At 38.6% G+C, this 18,375-nt stretch overlaps 1 protein-coding gene across 1 annotated transcript in view; it reads right to left on the reverse strand.

Annotated features, from left to right (window-relative positions):
* Window positions 1-2,527: 2,527 nt before the first annotated feature.
* FAM234A (family with sequence similarity 234 member A) overlaps window positions 2,528-18,375 on the reverse strand; it is a gene marked incomplete at its 5' end in the record, with an annotated part of 537,904 nt that continues 522,056 nt past the window's right edge. Inside the window, 2 exon segments of the mRNA XM_044089425.1 lie at window positions 2,528-4,602; window positions 10,639-10,741. Coding sequence (XP_043945360.1) covers window positions 4,379-4,602; window positions 10,639-10,741 — 327 coding nt within the window.

Genomic DNA, 18,375 nt, shown 5'->3' on the forward strand with positions numbered 1-18,375 from the left:
GGGTGGGGGGGGTGATCTCACTAACTATACTGAAACAGTAGAACTTAGATGGATCTTGAGGCTACAGGCTGATAAACATCCTGGTATTAATGCTTGTGTCTCTTTAAAACCTGTATCGAAAGGGATTAAATTGGTTTAATGAAGTGGTGAATTAACATAGCTTACTGAATATCTAACTGTTTTGAAACTGAGCTGTGATTTTGTGTTTTTATGATCTGAAGAAGCGTTGGTTTTACAACGTGAAAGCGCCTATCTGGTCCATTTTTACAAATAAATACTTTTACTGTGTGAAGCTGTGGTGTTCTTGCCATTTTTTATGCTTTGGGCACTCAGAGTATAGAATATTCCAAGGTACTGAATCCTTAGACTTTGTACAAGATTTCTCTTTCCACAGATACTGTCTTCACTGTTATGGGAATTACTTTTAAAATCTCCTGACGTTCAAGAAGGGGTACCATGAAACAGCCACCTCTTCCAAGGAAGTGAAAAGGAATTTGCTGCCTAAACCTCCTTGCATGGGTGGGTCTATATCACGTTGTTGAACTCTTTAAAAGTTTGAATGTCATACGGTCGACACCATATGATTGATCTTTTAAAAGTTCGAACATTTCAATGGAGATCTCTGTACAGTGTGGAATAGGAAAATTTCCCTTTTCTGCACTGTAGTGAGATCTCGGAGTTGGTATATTTAAAGATTGGGGGGTGTGGGGGGCACAGGGGGGCTTGTCCCCCTGCTTAAACCGTCCAGGTAGGTTTTTAATCTGGTTTATTTGTTTTTTATTATTACATTTTTGAACTTTTGAAAGTTTGATCATATGATGTCGCCCATATGACATTTGAACTTTTAAAAATTCAATTATGTAATATAGACGCGCATGGGTAACTGCTGCAGAATTTCTGGAGTTAGGAGCCTAATGAGAGACAGTCATCACCACTTATGTCATATTCTGGAGTGACAAGGTCACAGAGCAGATCAAGATATTCCTTCTTTAAACTGGAGTCTAATGAACCCTGGGCAAGGAGATATCCTCTTCCTCCTTGATAGAGATCTAACTACCAACTGGTGGGTTGCCTGAAGGTTCAGCCTGTGCTATGCAAATACATACTCTTTACTACACCTCTTAAAGTACAGGGGGAAAAATCTGTAGTGGGAAACATGCAAGACAGGTGTCTGGTCCTCAGATGTCCGATCATGGAGTAAAAGGGCTTTGTTCTGTGAGTATATGCCTAACAGTTGCCACCAGGGCTGCCCCTCAGGTAGGCTGCATCAAAACTGAATAATCCTGCTGGGAGAATCACTTTTGTGGTACAGGAAAAAAGTGACAGATGTGCATTGTGTGTGGGTAAGAAATGGTAACTGTCTGCATCTATCTGCATCCAGAGGTGAAGAGACAGCTAGGGACAAAGTAGCTGAAGGTAGTGGGGCTGGAGTTTACAAGGCAATGCTTCACCCCTACCAATGTCCTCAAAGCTTAGTGGGAACAGCAGGGTCCTCACAGACTTTGCTCTCTGCCCTCTGGTTCTTTAATTAGCAATTTTTTGGTTCTGCCCAGTTTTCCATACCTGTCTTTTTTCAGAGACTTCTTGGCTTTTACATCACTAGAGGATGGTTTTCCTGCTAGCAGCAGGATGCACATCCCTTGCAACAACCCCAGAATCTGCCTGTGCTTAAGGAAAAGCCTTATTGTAGACAGATACACATTACTTGCAGGATATTAAATGTCTCTCCTGAGCAAACAGCCAATGAAGATGATGGTCTTTGGGTGGAATTTGTCTTCCACAAGGGTCAAGTCAATGCCTTTATTCTGGAGGACATTACTGATCTTCTGGGGAATAAGTAAAAAATTTATGTCAAAGCACAAAAGTAAAAGCAATTAAATGGATCAATACAAGGAAAATTATAAATCAGGTTTTTCCATTTTGGTGTTCCTACTTCTTTGCTTACATTCTGAATCTCACTGCATTTTTCATGTAGAACAAAGGGCTCCTCAATCTTCCATGAACCACTATCGGTCTTTATGTCAAGGACAAACACTTTCCCCCCTCATCTTGACTTCATTATACCCTCCTGGCCTTGCTAACTTGGGACAATTTCACTTTTGTCCAAATTCCATATGATTGCATGTTTTGCCCATCAGCTACAAGACAAAATTATCCAAACTTCACAAACTCTGGCAGAAAAACAAGACAAGCAGAAAAAAATCCAGGGTTACAAAACTGATAATTTCCAAGTGCAGTACGAAGAAGAAGAAGAAAAAAAGACAAAATGACTTCTACTGAAAATAGTGAAATGGGAAGACTGACTAACAGCTAAAAGAATACTGAAATCCACAAATACAAAACTAAATTGAACTGATATGAAAAGACTGAAATAATCAACTTTTTGGAAAACTGGAAATAAAAAGCTGGTCATCAGCAGGCTTTCTAAAAGTAACAGGAAACCAGGAAATGCATTTCTGAGGATTTATGATTACTCACTCTGCCCGCACACCATAAAATTACATCCATCAAAAATACACAATCAACATTGCAAATCATTGCCTTGTAAAAAAAATATACTTTATTTTTGCAGCCCATCTCTAGATAAACTGACTGGGGGGGAGGTCCACAAGGCTTGGGGTTAAGGAGAAATGTCCTTACCTCCACAATTTTGTGATCTCACTCCATTACATGACCTTTTTGTTAAAGTACAGAAACAAATGACACTAGTCCTATAATTCGTATTTTATCTCAAGAGGATGTGGTGAACAGCAGACATCTTCCTTTCTGTTACAAAGAGACAATTGGTAAAAGAACTTGCTACCACACCAGAACATGAAAAGAAACAGGACATAATGGGAAAAGATGGCTGCTGCAAAGAAAAGAAAGAGAAAGTATTATGTAGTAGTGATTGTGAATGCATTAATGACACTGCAAAATCAGCAAAACATTGATGTCTACAAACCTAACTGTATATTAAAAATATACAATGGCACTTAAGTGGTTATATGCAGTTTAGTAATATTTTTTGTTCCCACAGACCTCATTGGTACTGGGGCTCCCAATGCCCCACGTCCACACTGGGTCTAACCGTCATTCTCTTACCCCACCCCCAGACTTGCTCTAGTGTTGCTGGGGCCAGTTGTGGATCTTAAGAGCGTCCTGGGGGCATGGCTGTGTCTGTGCCTCAGTTCATTTTTTATTTTACATGCCCTATCCACTTTTCCATCCCACCCCACATGCTAGCTGGTTGTGTCCCAGGGAAACTTCCCTCTTCAGACTACACCTCCCCTTAGGGAGGGTCACCAGCGAGCATGCTTCCTCTCTGTTGCTCCGTCAGTCGGCAGAGCTGACAATCAAACCCAGGTTATTTGGGTTGTATTTAGGGCTTTATCCCTCCACACTAATGGAGCAGCTAGTTTAGTAATATTGTTATCAAAGAAGACATCTGGCAGTGTAGCCATCCACAGTGAGCTAAAGAGAGGTTTCCACATTGGTTTGAAAGTTAATAGTATTTAAAAAAAAAAAAAAAAACATTCTAAAAGGAACCTGGAGACAGTGACAACCAATATATCTAACTAGTATGCAAAGTTATGTTTTCTTATGAAATGAATGTGTTACATCAAATTGCTACATTTTAATATCCAGGTTCTTTAACAATAATTAAGTTACAGCAGTACAACTCACCTTAAACAACAGAGAAAGATATGGACTACTACAACAACAAAAGGAGCAACTGTACTTTGTTTCTTTGGCATTTGCTTACAGTTATCTCTGCTGGTAACTGTGTATATAATTAAATCTGACACAGCTAAATTAGAGAGAATGAAGAAAACAGCCCACAGTTAACGTTTCCATTTGCAAACTGAAATTCTTTTTCACATCCATCCCAGGTGGACATGGCTTGGACATACAGCATTGCCAACCTGTGCTATTCATCTCATAAGCAAATGTGTAAAACAAAATAGTAATGGCAATTCAATTGAGCAGTTAGAATTACACTTGGTCTTAGCCAACAGGCCAAGAAGTGATTCATCTGTATTTAATAAACTGACTTTGACACTGTATTTCTGCAACTTACAAGTTCTGACAACTGTTTTCTTTTTAGGAGCAATCAACCTGTAGTGTGAGGCACATCATCAAAGATACTCTGCATTTTTTGCATTGTTCATGAACGACAAAAGACAAAGAAAAAAATAAATAAAAATCATCATAAACCATCTGGCATGTCAGTGCACTTAACTACTAAATCATATCAGCACCAGTCTGGATGAATTCCTGCTGTCTGTCTTCCTATTTCCACTGATTTACAGTAAGACAAAACAGAACAAATCTCTTTTTTGTTTAAAAGTAAAATTACATCTCAAGTTCTTCAGTCTGACTGTTCTTTTCATTCTAGTCAATTCTTAGATAACGTCTCACTGCTGAATCGAAGATTCAAAAACAGCTGTTTGACGTCTTCATCACTGCTACTGGCATCGTCACTCAGACGGATTACATTGCTGTACACAACATCTTCCTTCAATTTCCGCTTGGAAATGGATACAGTTCCGAGTTCCTCCTCAGCAGATGGGCCAGTCAGGAGAACATAGCAGGCATGTCTACCTCTCTCAAAAAGAAGAGCTGAAATAGCAGAATACAGAACATGTTTAAATAATGAATGCAGCTGGTCTCTCTCCTTTTTACCCTTACACACTCACATCCACTCTCTGAAGTGGACCCCGTTATACCAATTCCATGACTATTACAAACTCACATGTAATGAAACAGAAAAACATGATCTTATAAGATTTGAGGGTCATTTTGTACCTAACTGAACAGAGAGTCCTACATAGATACATACTCTACACTCATCTCCCACTAAGTTAGCAATAAGGCAAAATTCTTAAAACTGTCTGCTAATAAAGATTTGGGATTACCATTAACTTGATGTAAAATGGTGACTTACTGAAGACCAGTGCTAAACTGGGAAAACATATTATTTATGTACTTTTATTCTTATTGCACAATTTAACTCTGGTTTACATAACATTTAGGTTGGGTATGAAATACAATCACTGGATAAATGATTATACAGCGCATGATGGATGGAAATATTTGAGCTGGAGGACCATACAAAAACACTATCATTTCTGGATTCCCAAAACTCGAAATTATTCTTAGACCAACAAAGATATACCCTATAAGCCCAATAAGGTAACTGTTAATCAGATGACATGGACATATGCATAAATAGAAGTCTTTATAAATTTCAGAAAACATAATAGACCTCTTTCTGCAAAATGTAATTCTTTTATACCTAATGCTTAAGTTGGGGCTAGAATTGCATTGACAAAACTCTTTTCCATTTAGTTTTATAGTTCTACAGAATTCAGAAAATAATGTGTGTATGCATATTGCATATCTTAAAACTGCCACTCTTCTAGCTATAAAACTGTCTTTGCATGAATTCTTGGTGAAGGGAACCATAAGCCAAATGAGTGGTTTGAACCCCTACAGAATGTTAAATGAAATGCATCTGACAGTCACGCTGCTGATGTCTGAACTGATATACAATCTATGTGAGTGGATGACTGTATCAATGGACTTATTTATTTTATTGAAGTCCTATATTACACAAAGAACCTCAATCACTTGGCCTTTTACTGTTCACCAAGTTGCAAGAACTTGTAAAGCTGGAACATAACAGTTCTGTGTGTGCACTCCCCATAACAGGGCATGTTTAAGGACAAGGAAAACAGCTGCAATATCTTTCATAATGACTGGGAATCAGACACAGGTGGATGTCTACCCACCCGGCTCGTCTTGCAGAGCTTCAAACATCCCCAGAATGGCATTAACCTAAAACGCAGGTGGTCAGTAGAATGCTCTTTACAAAATGGACAGCAGTTCATGCTATCTTTAGTCACATTTTTCATGTGAATAATTTATTAAGCAAGTGCGCCTGTGTATCCTATGCAGGACAATGCTTCTTCTCTAAGTGTTCCCATTTCATATCTGTAGAGGAGAGGAAGTAAGGATCTAGGGGGTTGATGGTAAGCAGCCTTTACTAAAGCAATGATTCTTGTATTTGTACATCTACTGTTGTTGTTGTGTCTTTCGGCTTTTCCCGGTTAGGGGTTGCCACAGCAGAATTCCGGTCCGCTAATGATTGGTAGTTGATTTTTACGTGCCGAGTTACCAGCCCTGACGCACAACCTTCAACGAAGGTACGCCCATTCACGCATATCTCCACGCAGAAGAAGCTCTAGCTGAGAATCGAACCGGACAGAGTCTTACTGTGAGGCGACAATGCTACCGCAGCACCACCACAGCGAGTATTTGTACATTTACTGTTATGGTTAGTATATGTAATCTTACTGTTGCAATCAATATTCATAATGCCTGGGAAGACTACGAAGCAATATCCCACATAGCCACAGACCTAGGCAAAACTGCAGTGATAAATGTCTTGTTACTCGAATGTTTCTCTAATTTATGTCTAGACAACGTGTGGATGAAGGTCCACATGATTAGTTCACAAATGCTTCAATCTGAGGTATTCATGAAAAAGGCAGCCATCATACCTGCTGCCTTACTGGCGTAAGACTTAAACTGCCTCAACTTCCTTTTATAGAAGTCATTATTAAAGCAATACAAATGGCTATTTAGAAAAAAAAGCTTGTTTGGAAATTATCTTGTCCTATTTTCCTGGTATAAATGACACACATCTGTTTGCCAGAGGTATTTTGTTTTGTCATTGGTATTAAAATTACAATCAGTTTGATCTCTGCACACACAATTTAGTCAAGTACAAAACACATTTCTCTTGTTTAGATGTTTGAAAACAGAGGTAATCCACAGGGCTCAAGTGAAGTCTGGTATCCCACCTGTGACCCAAAGGGTGAAAGGACTAACAAGAAACAAGAGTACAGTATTAAGGATTAGTCCAGCTAGAATTAGGAGACTCTCTCTGATACCCTCCCTGTGGGAGGAATAAAGACACTGTGTTGAAGTTTCCCATAGTTTATTCAGTTAAGCAGGTAGATGGGCGAATGCTCTTCTTCTAATGATAATTTTGAGTGCCTATGTTATTCATAAAACTAGAACACTGATCCATCTACCTACTTAACTGAATAAACTACTGGAAACTTCAACGAGGTGTCTTTATTCCTCCCAAAGGGAGGATGTCAGAGAGAGAGTCTCCTAGATCTGCTAGCTAAAGTGATTTTATATGGACTAATCCTTTATACTCTATTTCTTGTGGAGAGGTTTGGGGAAGAGGCATGCTAATTGAACGACATTGTTTAAGGCCAGTTCTGCAATTTCCTCAAGCACAAATGATGGACAGGTTCTGAGTAGTGTTATGTACCTGTGTAAGAAAATGCAGGGTCCTATACATATCAAGAATTGTACGCTGAGGTTCTTATTGCTTAGTTACTAATATTACCCAAAGTGTTCTTCAAAACAGGAATCTGACTGCAGCTGGACTAGCTGTTGGAAAGGGGGGGGGGGGTAATGTCAACTTCTGTATTAAAACGTTAAGGTCCAAAAGACAAAATAACTGGTCACTCCTTTTAAAAACTATTTGACTGTAGAAAAGCATATCATATGGGAGTTCCAGGGGGGAGGCAAACTGTGATGGCCAAAATTTATACTTTTATATACAAGTTTGCCAGGCATTTTCAAAAGCAAAGCTGTGAAGTAAGGAAAAAAAAAACTCCACTGCGGCTGCCTTAGCCTGAATACTACTGGTGGCACAGAACAAAAAAATGTTTTCCATTTTGACAAGCTGGATTTCCTTGTGGCAGACTTCCTGCAGCACATGCAGTAGCTCACTTGAGAAGCAGTCCCAGAATAAAGTATCACATGGGAAACAGTCCCAGAATGGATTCTCACTTGGGAAACAGTCCCAGAATGTATCTGGTTCTTAACCTCCAGGCTGCTAGTTTCAGGCTATTCAGATCTGGATTTTCCAAGCCCCCCCCCTACACACACACACACACACACACACACACACACACACACACACACACACACACACACACACACACACACACACACACACACACACACGCACACATACACTGCATTTTGAGTATGCAGGGAGCAGGAAGAAAAGTTGGATTCCCTCTGCCTAGCTGTACGAGTTGGGAGAAAAAGGTTATCTTGGCTAAAAAGGAGCTATTAGAGAAATAGTTACTTAGTCTTCCCTTGCAAAGAAGAGAAATGGGGGAAGGTATATAAAGTACAGTTGTGTACACTTACTATAAATGTAGATGTTCGAGTGTATTCGCTGTTGCAGTCATCACATTTGGGTTATCTGCTTGCAGTAGCCCTCAGTTAGCCTGATTAACAAAGTCTTGGGTCCTGCGTTGGTTGCTGTCCCTTCTTCCGTGACGTCAGGTCGTTGGGGGTATAAAACATGCAGCCGGTGCCATTATATCAGTTTTTCTTGCCCCAGATGTCAGGTTCCCCCCTAATGGGAAGCAATTAAATCTATAAATATATAAGGTTATACCTCCAACAAAAAAGCAAATACACCAAAAAGCTTTTGAGCACAGTAGAGGAGAATAGAGGTGTAGCCAAAAGAAGTCAGAGGGCTGGAGGGAGGGTAACCAGGACTACAACAGTGAATACATTCGAACATTTACATTTATGGTTAAGTTTACACAACTGTACTACGTTCTTTGTGTTTCACTGTTGCAGTCATCACATTTGGGTAGATTCCCAAAGCTAAGGATGGGAGGAGGAATTTAGATAGCATCAGGGCCATCTATATGGCCCTGTAAGACTGCAGTGGCAAAGCCAGCTCTGGATTTAGAGAAAATTGGCAGATGGTAATGCTTGGTGAAAGTATGTACAGAACTCCAGGTAGCAGCTTCTAGGATGTCCCTGGTACTGATGCCTCTGAGAAAGGCTGTAGAGGTAGATGCAGCTCTGGTTGAGTGGGGTCTGTTCTCCTGTGGGACAGGTTTTCCATGGTGCTTGTAGGAGAAATTAATGCAATGGCCTATCTATTTGGAAATGGTTTGCTTTGATATAGCCTTCTCCTCTGCCCCTGCAGCAAATGCCACCAGCAGTTGTTGAGATTTCCTTTGAGATTTAGTCATGTCCAAGTAAAATCTAAGTTGTCTGTGCACATCTAAGGAGTGCAGTATCCATTCCCCTTTGTTCTGTGGATCAGAAAAGAAGCTTGGCAAATGAATGGACTGATTAAGAGCCACGCTATATATCACCTTGGGCATGAAAGAGGGATTGGTCCTGAGGAACACCCTGTCCACATGAAAGATGATGAAAGGCTCCACTGCCACATGGGCCTGTAATTCAGATACCCTTCTTGCTGAAGTGATTGCTAAAAGGAAAGCTGTTTTCCAAGAAAGGAATTTTAACTCTGCAGTTGCAGCTGGCTCAAAAGGAGGAAGAGTGAGTTTTTCCAATACAAAATTACGGTCCCAGGCTGGAGTTGGGGCTTTCCTGGGTGGTCTTACGTTTTTGGCCCCTCTGAGGAACTGCTTGAGCAGTGGGTGAGAAAAGAGGGGTGGTTCTGTGTTGTAATGAGCTGAAATGGCTGAAGCATGAATTTTGACAGAGGAAAAGGAAAGGCACTTGTGAAGCATCTCAGTTAAGTACTGAAGAATCTGAGGTAAATTGGGCGCTGCTGTGGCCATCCCTTGAGTTTGGTTCCAGACACAGAATCTTTTACATTTTTAGCATAAGATTTTCTAGTACTAGGCCTCCTTGCCTCCAAAATGACATCCAACACTTGTTTACTGAGGGATGGTAATGCAGAGATTAGGTAATTAGCCAGGCTGCCAGGTTCAGGGTTTGAAGCTGTGGGTGCAGAATCTGGCTCTCCTGCTGAGACAGCAGGGTAGGGGTCTGAGGTAGGTGCCATGGGGCCAGCTGTGATACACTGCGCAAGAGGGGGTACCAGTGTTGCCGTGGCCAGTCTGGTGCAATCAGTATCATCCTTGGTTTGTCCTGTTTGATCTTTCATAGTACTGTGGAGAGGAGAGGCAGAGGAAGAAGGGCATAAACTGATAGATTTTTCCAGCTGAAGGACAGAACATCCACTTTCCAAGCTTGTTTGTGGGGAGTCCGTGTGCAGAATTTGCAAGGAATACAGTACGAATGAAATTCTTTATGAGGTATTTGCTTTCCACAAGAAATACAATTATTGACTTTTACTGACATCGGTTTAGAGCAAGAAAAAGTTTCCCCAACAGGATACTTAGCTTTAGTTGAGGACTTCGGTTCTGAAACTTGAAAATGAAAATTTCAGGAGTTGGACGACCAGCACTTGCGAACTGCTTCTGCTTCGGGCACCGCACGACAAGAAAGGCTGATGTAATGGCATTGGCTGCATGCTTTATACCGCTGACTACCTGACGTCACAGAAGATGAGACAGCAACCGACACAGGACCCAAGACTTTGATAATCAGGCCGACTGAGGGCTACTGCAAGTGGATAACCCAAATGTGATGACTGTAATAGTGAAACACGAAGAACATCTTCTATGCATAAAAATTGAGAGGTTCATTTCATGAAAGATCAAGCAAACTGCAATAGTCAAATACAGTCCCCATTTACACTGCTATAAAAGTGATGCTTTAAGAAAACAAACAGAAAAATGATATTGTAAAGTATTATTTTCCAGAAAAGTCAGTAGCACTCACCATCAAAGGCCATGATATTGCTGGTACCATTGTTTAGCTGCAGAAGGAAACGAAAATTCTTAGGGTGCATTGCAAAGAGATAGTGCTTCTCATCATATGGAACCTGGAAGGAAGTTCAGGGATACTTTATTAATGAGTTTAAATACACACTGAGTGTGACAACAAATAATTTGAAAAATAACTAAAGAAATTCACAGAAATTGCTGGAGTCAAATATGAAAACAGGAGAGAAATGGGACCCTGAATGCTTTCATGGAGGTGTGTGTTATACATTTTTATGCATATTGGTGCAAAGCAAAACAACAAACAGTCGAGTGATATTTGGTCAACAAGGGATTGGCTGACTCACATTTAGGGGACCACTAACCAATGTTAGAAAACTGTTTGCTCCATCCTTCCCAAGAACATGCTCAATACATTTTGAGTGTCAAGTGTGTGCAAGCTGATGTTTTGACATTAGAGAACAATCTTGTGTATGTATGTATGTATATGTATATATACGTATATATATATATATATATATATATATATATATATATATACACACACACACACACCCACACACACACACTCACACACACACACACACACACACACACACACACACACACACACACACACACACACACACACACACACACACACACACACACACACACACACACACAAACACACACATAGACAGCTGGACTAATTTTCCAATACTGACACTATAAAAGCGTAAGTACTGCACTCATGAGCATGTCATCCTTCAGATAACACATTAAACCAGGGCCCTATCTGTCAAGGTGGTGCTAGCTCAGGTGGATGTAAAAGATTTCATGGCACTTATCGAAAAGAGTAGAAGTTCCCTGGTGCCCTGGCTAAATTTCCCCTTTTCAAGTATGAATACCACCTCGTCTCCCCTGAAAAGAGGTCACTGGCCTAGTGGGACTAACCCAGTCAAAAAGTATAAACAAATAAAATAAACATCTCACACACACACACACACCAAAATTAGAACTATACTGGTGTGTTCTAGTTTAGTACTATACAACATTAACAATACAATGGTTACCTTTTGTGTCTCATAAAATGATCATTCTCAAAAGCTGATATGTAATTAGAAGTGGTGATGCCCCCCCCCCAAAACTGTCGGGCTGAAAACAAAATGCTTGTGTGCATTGTTACACCTTAGGGGAAATATAAATTCTTCCTTACAGCAACTTTTGTTATTGAAGTGCACTTTACACCAGTTCGGCATTTTTTGAAGACGGGTTAGAACATATGCCACCTTCTCCTATGCCTTACTGTTAATATCAATTATACAATGACTTCTCATTACTATTAAAAAAATGTGCATGCTGATTGGTCAGCCCAACCAGCAAGCCTGCTGTAAATTGAGCATATACCAATAGAAAAAAGTCTGGCTGCTAAGTACTGTTGAGCTGCCAGATTTTTCTTTTGATGTATACTACACTGGTACACTAAATACAAGAAAAATCAGGTATGTCCTGCAAAACTAAAGAAACGTACCTGATTTTCCTTGTATTTCTGAGCATTCTCAACAGGCTGCCATACCTCTTTACTGTCCAGATTTTTGGAGAATGTCCACGATTTTGCCTCATACTTAAAAAGCAATGGAGATTCTTTTTTCTCTGTTGCTGATGTTGAACAGCACTGATGTACTGTGCACGTGAGGGAAAGTATTTCCCGTATGCACGTGCAGTACATCAGAAAACAAAGAATGGGGAAACATGGAGGAACACTACAGCGCCTTTAAACAAAGACATTAGGAAAGGTAAGCATTTTTTTTCTTAAATAATGTCATTGCGTAATAGCAATAACCCACTCTTGGGGGTTACTGCTAAATATAATTCGCCCTCGTGATCAAACCACACAATTCATGGGTAAATTCAGCTTTACTCACACCCAGTCATGGGTTATTGCTTACATATCTTACTTCTATTACTTCTTTGTGTGTCATTCAGGAAACAATCAGATTAGATAGCTTTGCATATCCATTATATAGTGCACATTATGCTGACCTGTACTGGTCTATCACTGTGCAGCAATGGAATGAAAAGCAGTGTTTATATTGTGGGATAATGTCTTCTTTGTATTGCTTTTAAGTTAGCCTACTTACTGAGAAAAAGGAAAAAGCAATTTCTTACACAGGGACAGCGCATGACACCAGTGGTATAAATCTACAGAACATCCTTCTGGTATAATCAAATAGTACAAAACGCAAACTCCAAAAATATGGACAGGTTGAACGTTAAAGATATTTAATAACTCACAGAGCTTTCAGGTTACAAAAACCCTTCATCAGTGTGTAACAACTGCATGAAAACATGACATTTTATACTTTCAAAGACACACAACACAGCCCATAATTAACCAATAAAATAATTAACAATTAATTACCTAGCAATTAATTAATGCTCTCTATAAAATACAACAGTCTTGCTTTATCTAAGACACATAAAAATACATAAAGTTATTTAAAATCTCTAAGAACAGTAAATAATCTAAAACCTAGACATCATAGTGTATTCATGTATTGCTCTACATTAATTACTTAACTGCATTTGTTTTTTCCTAAGTACAGATTTAATACTGACTGAAGTATTCAGTCCTGGTGGATGCTCAGCATTAAGCCTCAAGATCCATTCTAACTCACATAATTCCAGAATGTTATTCATGTCACCCCCCCCCCCCAATATTTTTAAACTTTATCTCTAAAACACGAAATTTAAAACAATGTTCAATACCTTTACCCATAATATGCTTATAGAGGGCATTAGTAGAGATACATCTTTTAATCTCTGATTTGTGTTCAGTGATCCTCTCTTTAAGCTTCCTTGTGCTTTTGCAAAGTAAAATGCCGTGCATATTGTACAGTTGGCCATGTATATTATATTAGTTGTATCACATGTAGCGAAACACCCAAAGGTGTACTCCCTACTGGTTACAGGATGTATAAAGCTAGTTTCTTTCAAAATATCAGTACAGCACTTACATTTATAGCAGAGAACTGTACCTGCATTAGATGAAGTAAACTTTTTAACAGCTGTACTAGTTGCCATATCTTTATAACATAACCTTTGCTTAAATCCAAATGAGGGTACAGTACGAATAACATTAGTAATATCAGGTACTGATTTTAAAATATCCCAATTTTTTCTAATGACAGTTCTAATCCCTGCTGTTTTACAATTATATGTAGTGATATATCTCAAGGGTTGTTTATTCCGTGGTCTATGTGGAACCTGTTCATTTACTGAAAAATAAGGTTTAGCATGGCCATTACGGTCAAGCAGAACCTCTGCCTTAATATCGTTCAACAATATTTTTTCATAGCCTTGTTCCTGGAATTCTGTTGACACCTCAGTCATATTAAGTTTGCATAATTCTTCATCAGTATTGAGTCTGCTGACTCGCATAAATTGGCTATTAACAATACTTTAAAAGTAAAGGGGGCGTGCATGCTAGTCCTATGAACATACCTATTAGCTTGAACTGTTTTTTGTAGACAAATGTTTGAATCTTACCACTCTCTTTCGTTAGCCTTATATCTAAGTAGTTAATACTATTTTCAGAATAATTCATCGTAAAATACAGAAAATCTGTACTATTATTCAAGTATTTTACAAACATAATGAGTTCATACACATCTCCTGTCCAAAGCAGAAATGTCATCCACAAAGCATTTAAAAAAGCTACTTTTTTAATAAACCTATTTGCATTGTCAAAGACAATATTTTTCTCCCATTTACCAACAATATTAACGTACATGTTCGCAATTGATGTACCCATCGCTACACCCATTTTTTGATAGTAGTACTGGCATTGAAATATAAAAATATTATTTTCCAATACCAGTTCTAATAACTCACATAATGTTTCAACATCTCTAGCTATGGTACATGTATTCATAAGTAAAAATTGACGTACTGCATCTATTCCGTACTCCATAGGGATAACAGTAAATAATGAGCGTATGTCTAAGATGACAAATAAACAATTATCAGTTGTTTGGACACTTTGTGACCAAACAAAAAGCTTATGTATCCTGTATGTAGCTTTCTATCATGTTTAAGTACTTACTCAATTCCTGTTGCAGATAAATGGATATAGGTTCTGTGATCCACCCACCCCCAGAGACTATTGGTCTCATGGATGGGCAGTTCATATCCTTGTGGATTTTAGGTATTCCATAAATAATAGGTATCTTAGGACATAAAACAGTGAAAAAATTAAAAAATTCTAAAGACATGTCTCTGACCAGTAAGGAGTACACCTTTGGGTGTTTCGCTACATGTGATACAATATAATATACATGGCCAACTCTACAATATGCACATCATTTTACACTGGCAAAAGCACAAGGAAGCTTAAAGAGAGGATCACTGAACACAAATCATAGATTAAAAGATGTATCTCTACTAATGCCCTCTATAAGCATATTATGGATAAAGGTATTGAACACGGTTTTAAATTTCGTGTTATAGAGAGAAAGTTTAAAAATATTGGGGGAGGGGGGCGACATGAATAAAACTCTGGAATTATGTGAGTTGGAATGGATCTTGAGACTTAATGCTGAGCATCCACCAGGACTGAACGCTTCAGTCAGTATTAAACCTGTACTTAGGAAAAAACAAATGCAGTTAAGTAATTAATGTAGAGCAATAAATTAATACACTATGATGTCTAGGTTTTAGATTATTTACTATTCTTAGAGGTTTTAAATAACTATGTATTTTTATGTGTCTTAGATAAAACAAGACTATTGTATTTTTGTGACAGTATTTTAAAGAGAGCATTAATTAATTGCTAGGTAGTTAATTGTTAATTATTTTATTAGTTAATTATGGGCTGTGTTGTATGTCTTTGAGAGTATAAAATATCATATTTTCATGCAGCTGTTACACACTGATGAAGGGTTTTTATAACCTGAAAGCTCTGTGAGTTATTAAATATCTTTAATGTTCAGCGTGTCCGTAGTTTTGGAGTTTGCATTTTGTTTCTACATGCGCGAGCGCGCGCACACACACTTGCGCGCAAACACGCATACAAACACATACGCATGCAAACACACACACACGCATGCAAACACACATACACACACACGCGCACACACGCTGACAAGTTTGGGCCACCTGGTGCATTTTTGGTCTGTCTTCATTCCTAGTCTACAAGAATACTATGGCTCCAGATAGCAGCAACCCATTTTGCTTTCTCCTTCCCTAGGACAATATTACTTATGATCCAAATATTCTTTAATTCACTCTCTATTTCATGACTCAGTGCTTTCCAGCAAGGCTAGTTCATGTACTAGTAGTCAAACAAATACTTTTCTTACACTTCCAAACTGTTCACTTCCATTCCCAAATGGCTTCAAACTGTGCATCTTTTTCCTCCAATAAACGTCTTTATTAAATTATCACGTATGACATATGTAAACTTACATTTATATAAATGAAAAACAAACTGTGACATGACTTTAGATGCAAACATTATGCATTACAGACACCAGTGAAAACTGTAGTTGCAAACATTATGCACTTATAATCTATCCAGTCATTGCCAGTTAAGCATTATATGGGTCATTCAAATCTTGCCTCTTAAACTTAATTTCTTCTCTGGATATATTGTTCCCACAATTCTCACTTTTTCCTATGTAGTTTGCTCCTTCCCTTTTCTAAAGATCTCAATTCAAGTTGTTTTATCTCTGTTAATATATTCACTACTTCTAGTAAAGTTGGTCTAGACTCTGACTTCCATTTTCTAGTAAATTGCTTTTTTGGAAGCTGCCATAATTAGACTCAGCAAGGCTTTACTATATCTACGCAATTCTGATTCTGTATCATAGCTCAAAAAAAATCATCTCCCCAGTCAATCCAATCCCCTCACCCGGCATCTCTGACAAAGCAGTCCGCAGGGAATCCTTAGAGTCTGCCAGCTCATTACACTCCCAAAATACATGTTCCCAGCCACCTCTTTCTTGCCCATCACACCTCCAACATTTGCTATCCACCTGAGGAAAAATTCTTTGGAGTCTACTTGGGATACAAAAATACTTATGTAAACACTTCCAGGCAAAGATCTTAAATCTTCTAGACTTTGTTGCACATTTGAGAGATATACATATATCCCCCATTATCTCTTTGTGAATTGCTTAGAAAATCTCTCTTCCCAATATTTTCTAAGCTCCTCTGATTGATTCTTATAATTATCATGCAATATTTTATATACTCTACTAATTATTCCTTTTTTAATGGCAGCTTTTGTTCTAGAGTCTATTAAAAACTCTAACAGTGCTAGTCTTTCGTTTAGGACCCCCCCCCCCATTTCTTTCTCTTTGCCTATACTCTATCAATCCTTGATAGGGAAGGCAATCTCTAACATGCAGGCCAAATACATTCATGTAATCTTCCTACACTTTTACCTTTCCCTTTCTAGTTATTTGCTCCCAGTGCATAATACTCAGTATGATTCTTGTTGCTCTCCTTAAGAGTCTGCATGCAAAATCCCAATCTCTCCTTATTTCTTGAGCTTCCCCCTGTATCATCATAATTCATTTCTACTTTGAATTATAGTTTTCTGCTTGTGCTACATATAAGAGCCTTAATTGTGTTGCTCTAAAATACCCCCTCAAATCGGGTAATCCTAGTTTGCCTTGTTCTATTGGAAGAATCAGTTTATCCCACTTGACCCTTGTTGTCCTCCCTTCCCAGATAAAATCCTTCAACTCTTTTTAACTGCTATCCACAGCTTCTCCTCTGGTTGATAAAAATATGCATGATCTGTGTAAAAGACAGGTACAAAAAAGTAATTGCTTGTATCTTAGTATCCATATCCATATAACAAAGCTTCCAGTTTATCAATTTTTGTATTATTTTCTGTTAAGGTCCTTAGCTGCCACAGAATAATTTCTAATCCATACCCCTAAATACTTCTTTTTATCATGTCCCCGTAAAAATGGATATTGTTGGACCAATTTGTGTGTGGGTACATAATTTACCGCTATTGCCTTTGTTTTAGCTTCATTAATTCTGTATCCCAAGTTTGAAACGGTCTTAAAATGTTCCACAACACTATAAGATCCCTTTCTGGTTTTGTCATGCATAAAATAATATCATCTGCAAACAGAGCCAGCTTTTCCTGACTACCATACCAGTTATATCCTTGAATTTGAGAGTCCCTTATTTGCTTTGCTCATGATTCTAAATATAACGCAAACAACAAAGGGGAAAGTGGACAACCATGCCTGGTTCCTCTACTCAAACAGAAGTTACCAGAGAGGGCTCCACCCACTTTAATTTTCGCCACCAATCCTGCATATATACTCCTAATCAACCTTACAACTGTAGCAGGGAAAGCAAATGCTTCCACTGCCCTGCTCATGAAGTCCTAGTCTATTCTGTCAAATGCTTTCTCTGCATCAACACTCACCAATAACAATGGTATTTTCTTAAATTCTGCTTCCTTCTGGATCATCAATGTTCTGTTAATATTGTCAAATGTTTGCCTGCCCTGCACAAAACCACACTGATCCATATGTAAAAACTTTGGTATCACTTTTGCCATTCTTTTAGCCATTACAGGCACTTTCTAATCATGGTTTTTGTATTGAAATAGGCCTTTATGACGCTGGATCTGATGGATCTTTACCCTCTTTTAGGTATTACCATTACCACTGCTTTCTTCCAGGATGCTGGTACTTCTCTCCTCTTCTTAAAATACAGTTAAACA

Source organism: Protopterus annectens, chromosome 12.part0 (assembly GCF_019279795.1).
Source record: "Protopterus annectens isolate FY-2018-M chromosome 12.part0, PAN1.0, whole genome shotgun sequence".
Classification (NCBI taxonomy): domain Eukaryota; kingdom Metazoa; phylum Chordata; order Ceratodontiformes; family Protopteridae; genus Protopterus; species Protopterus annectens.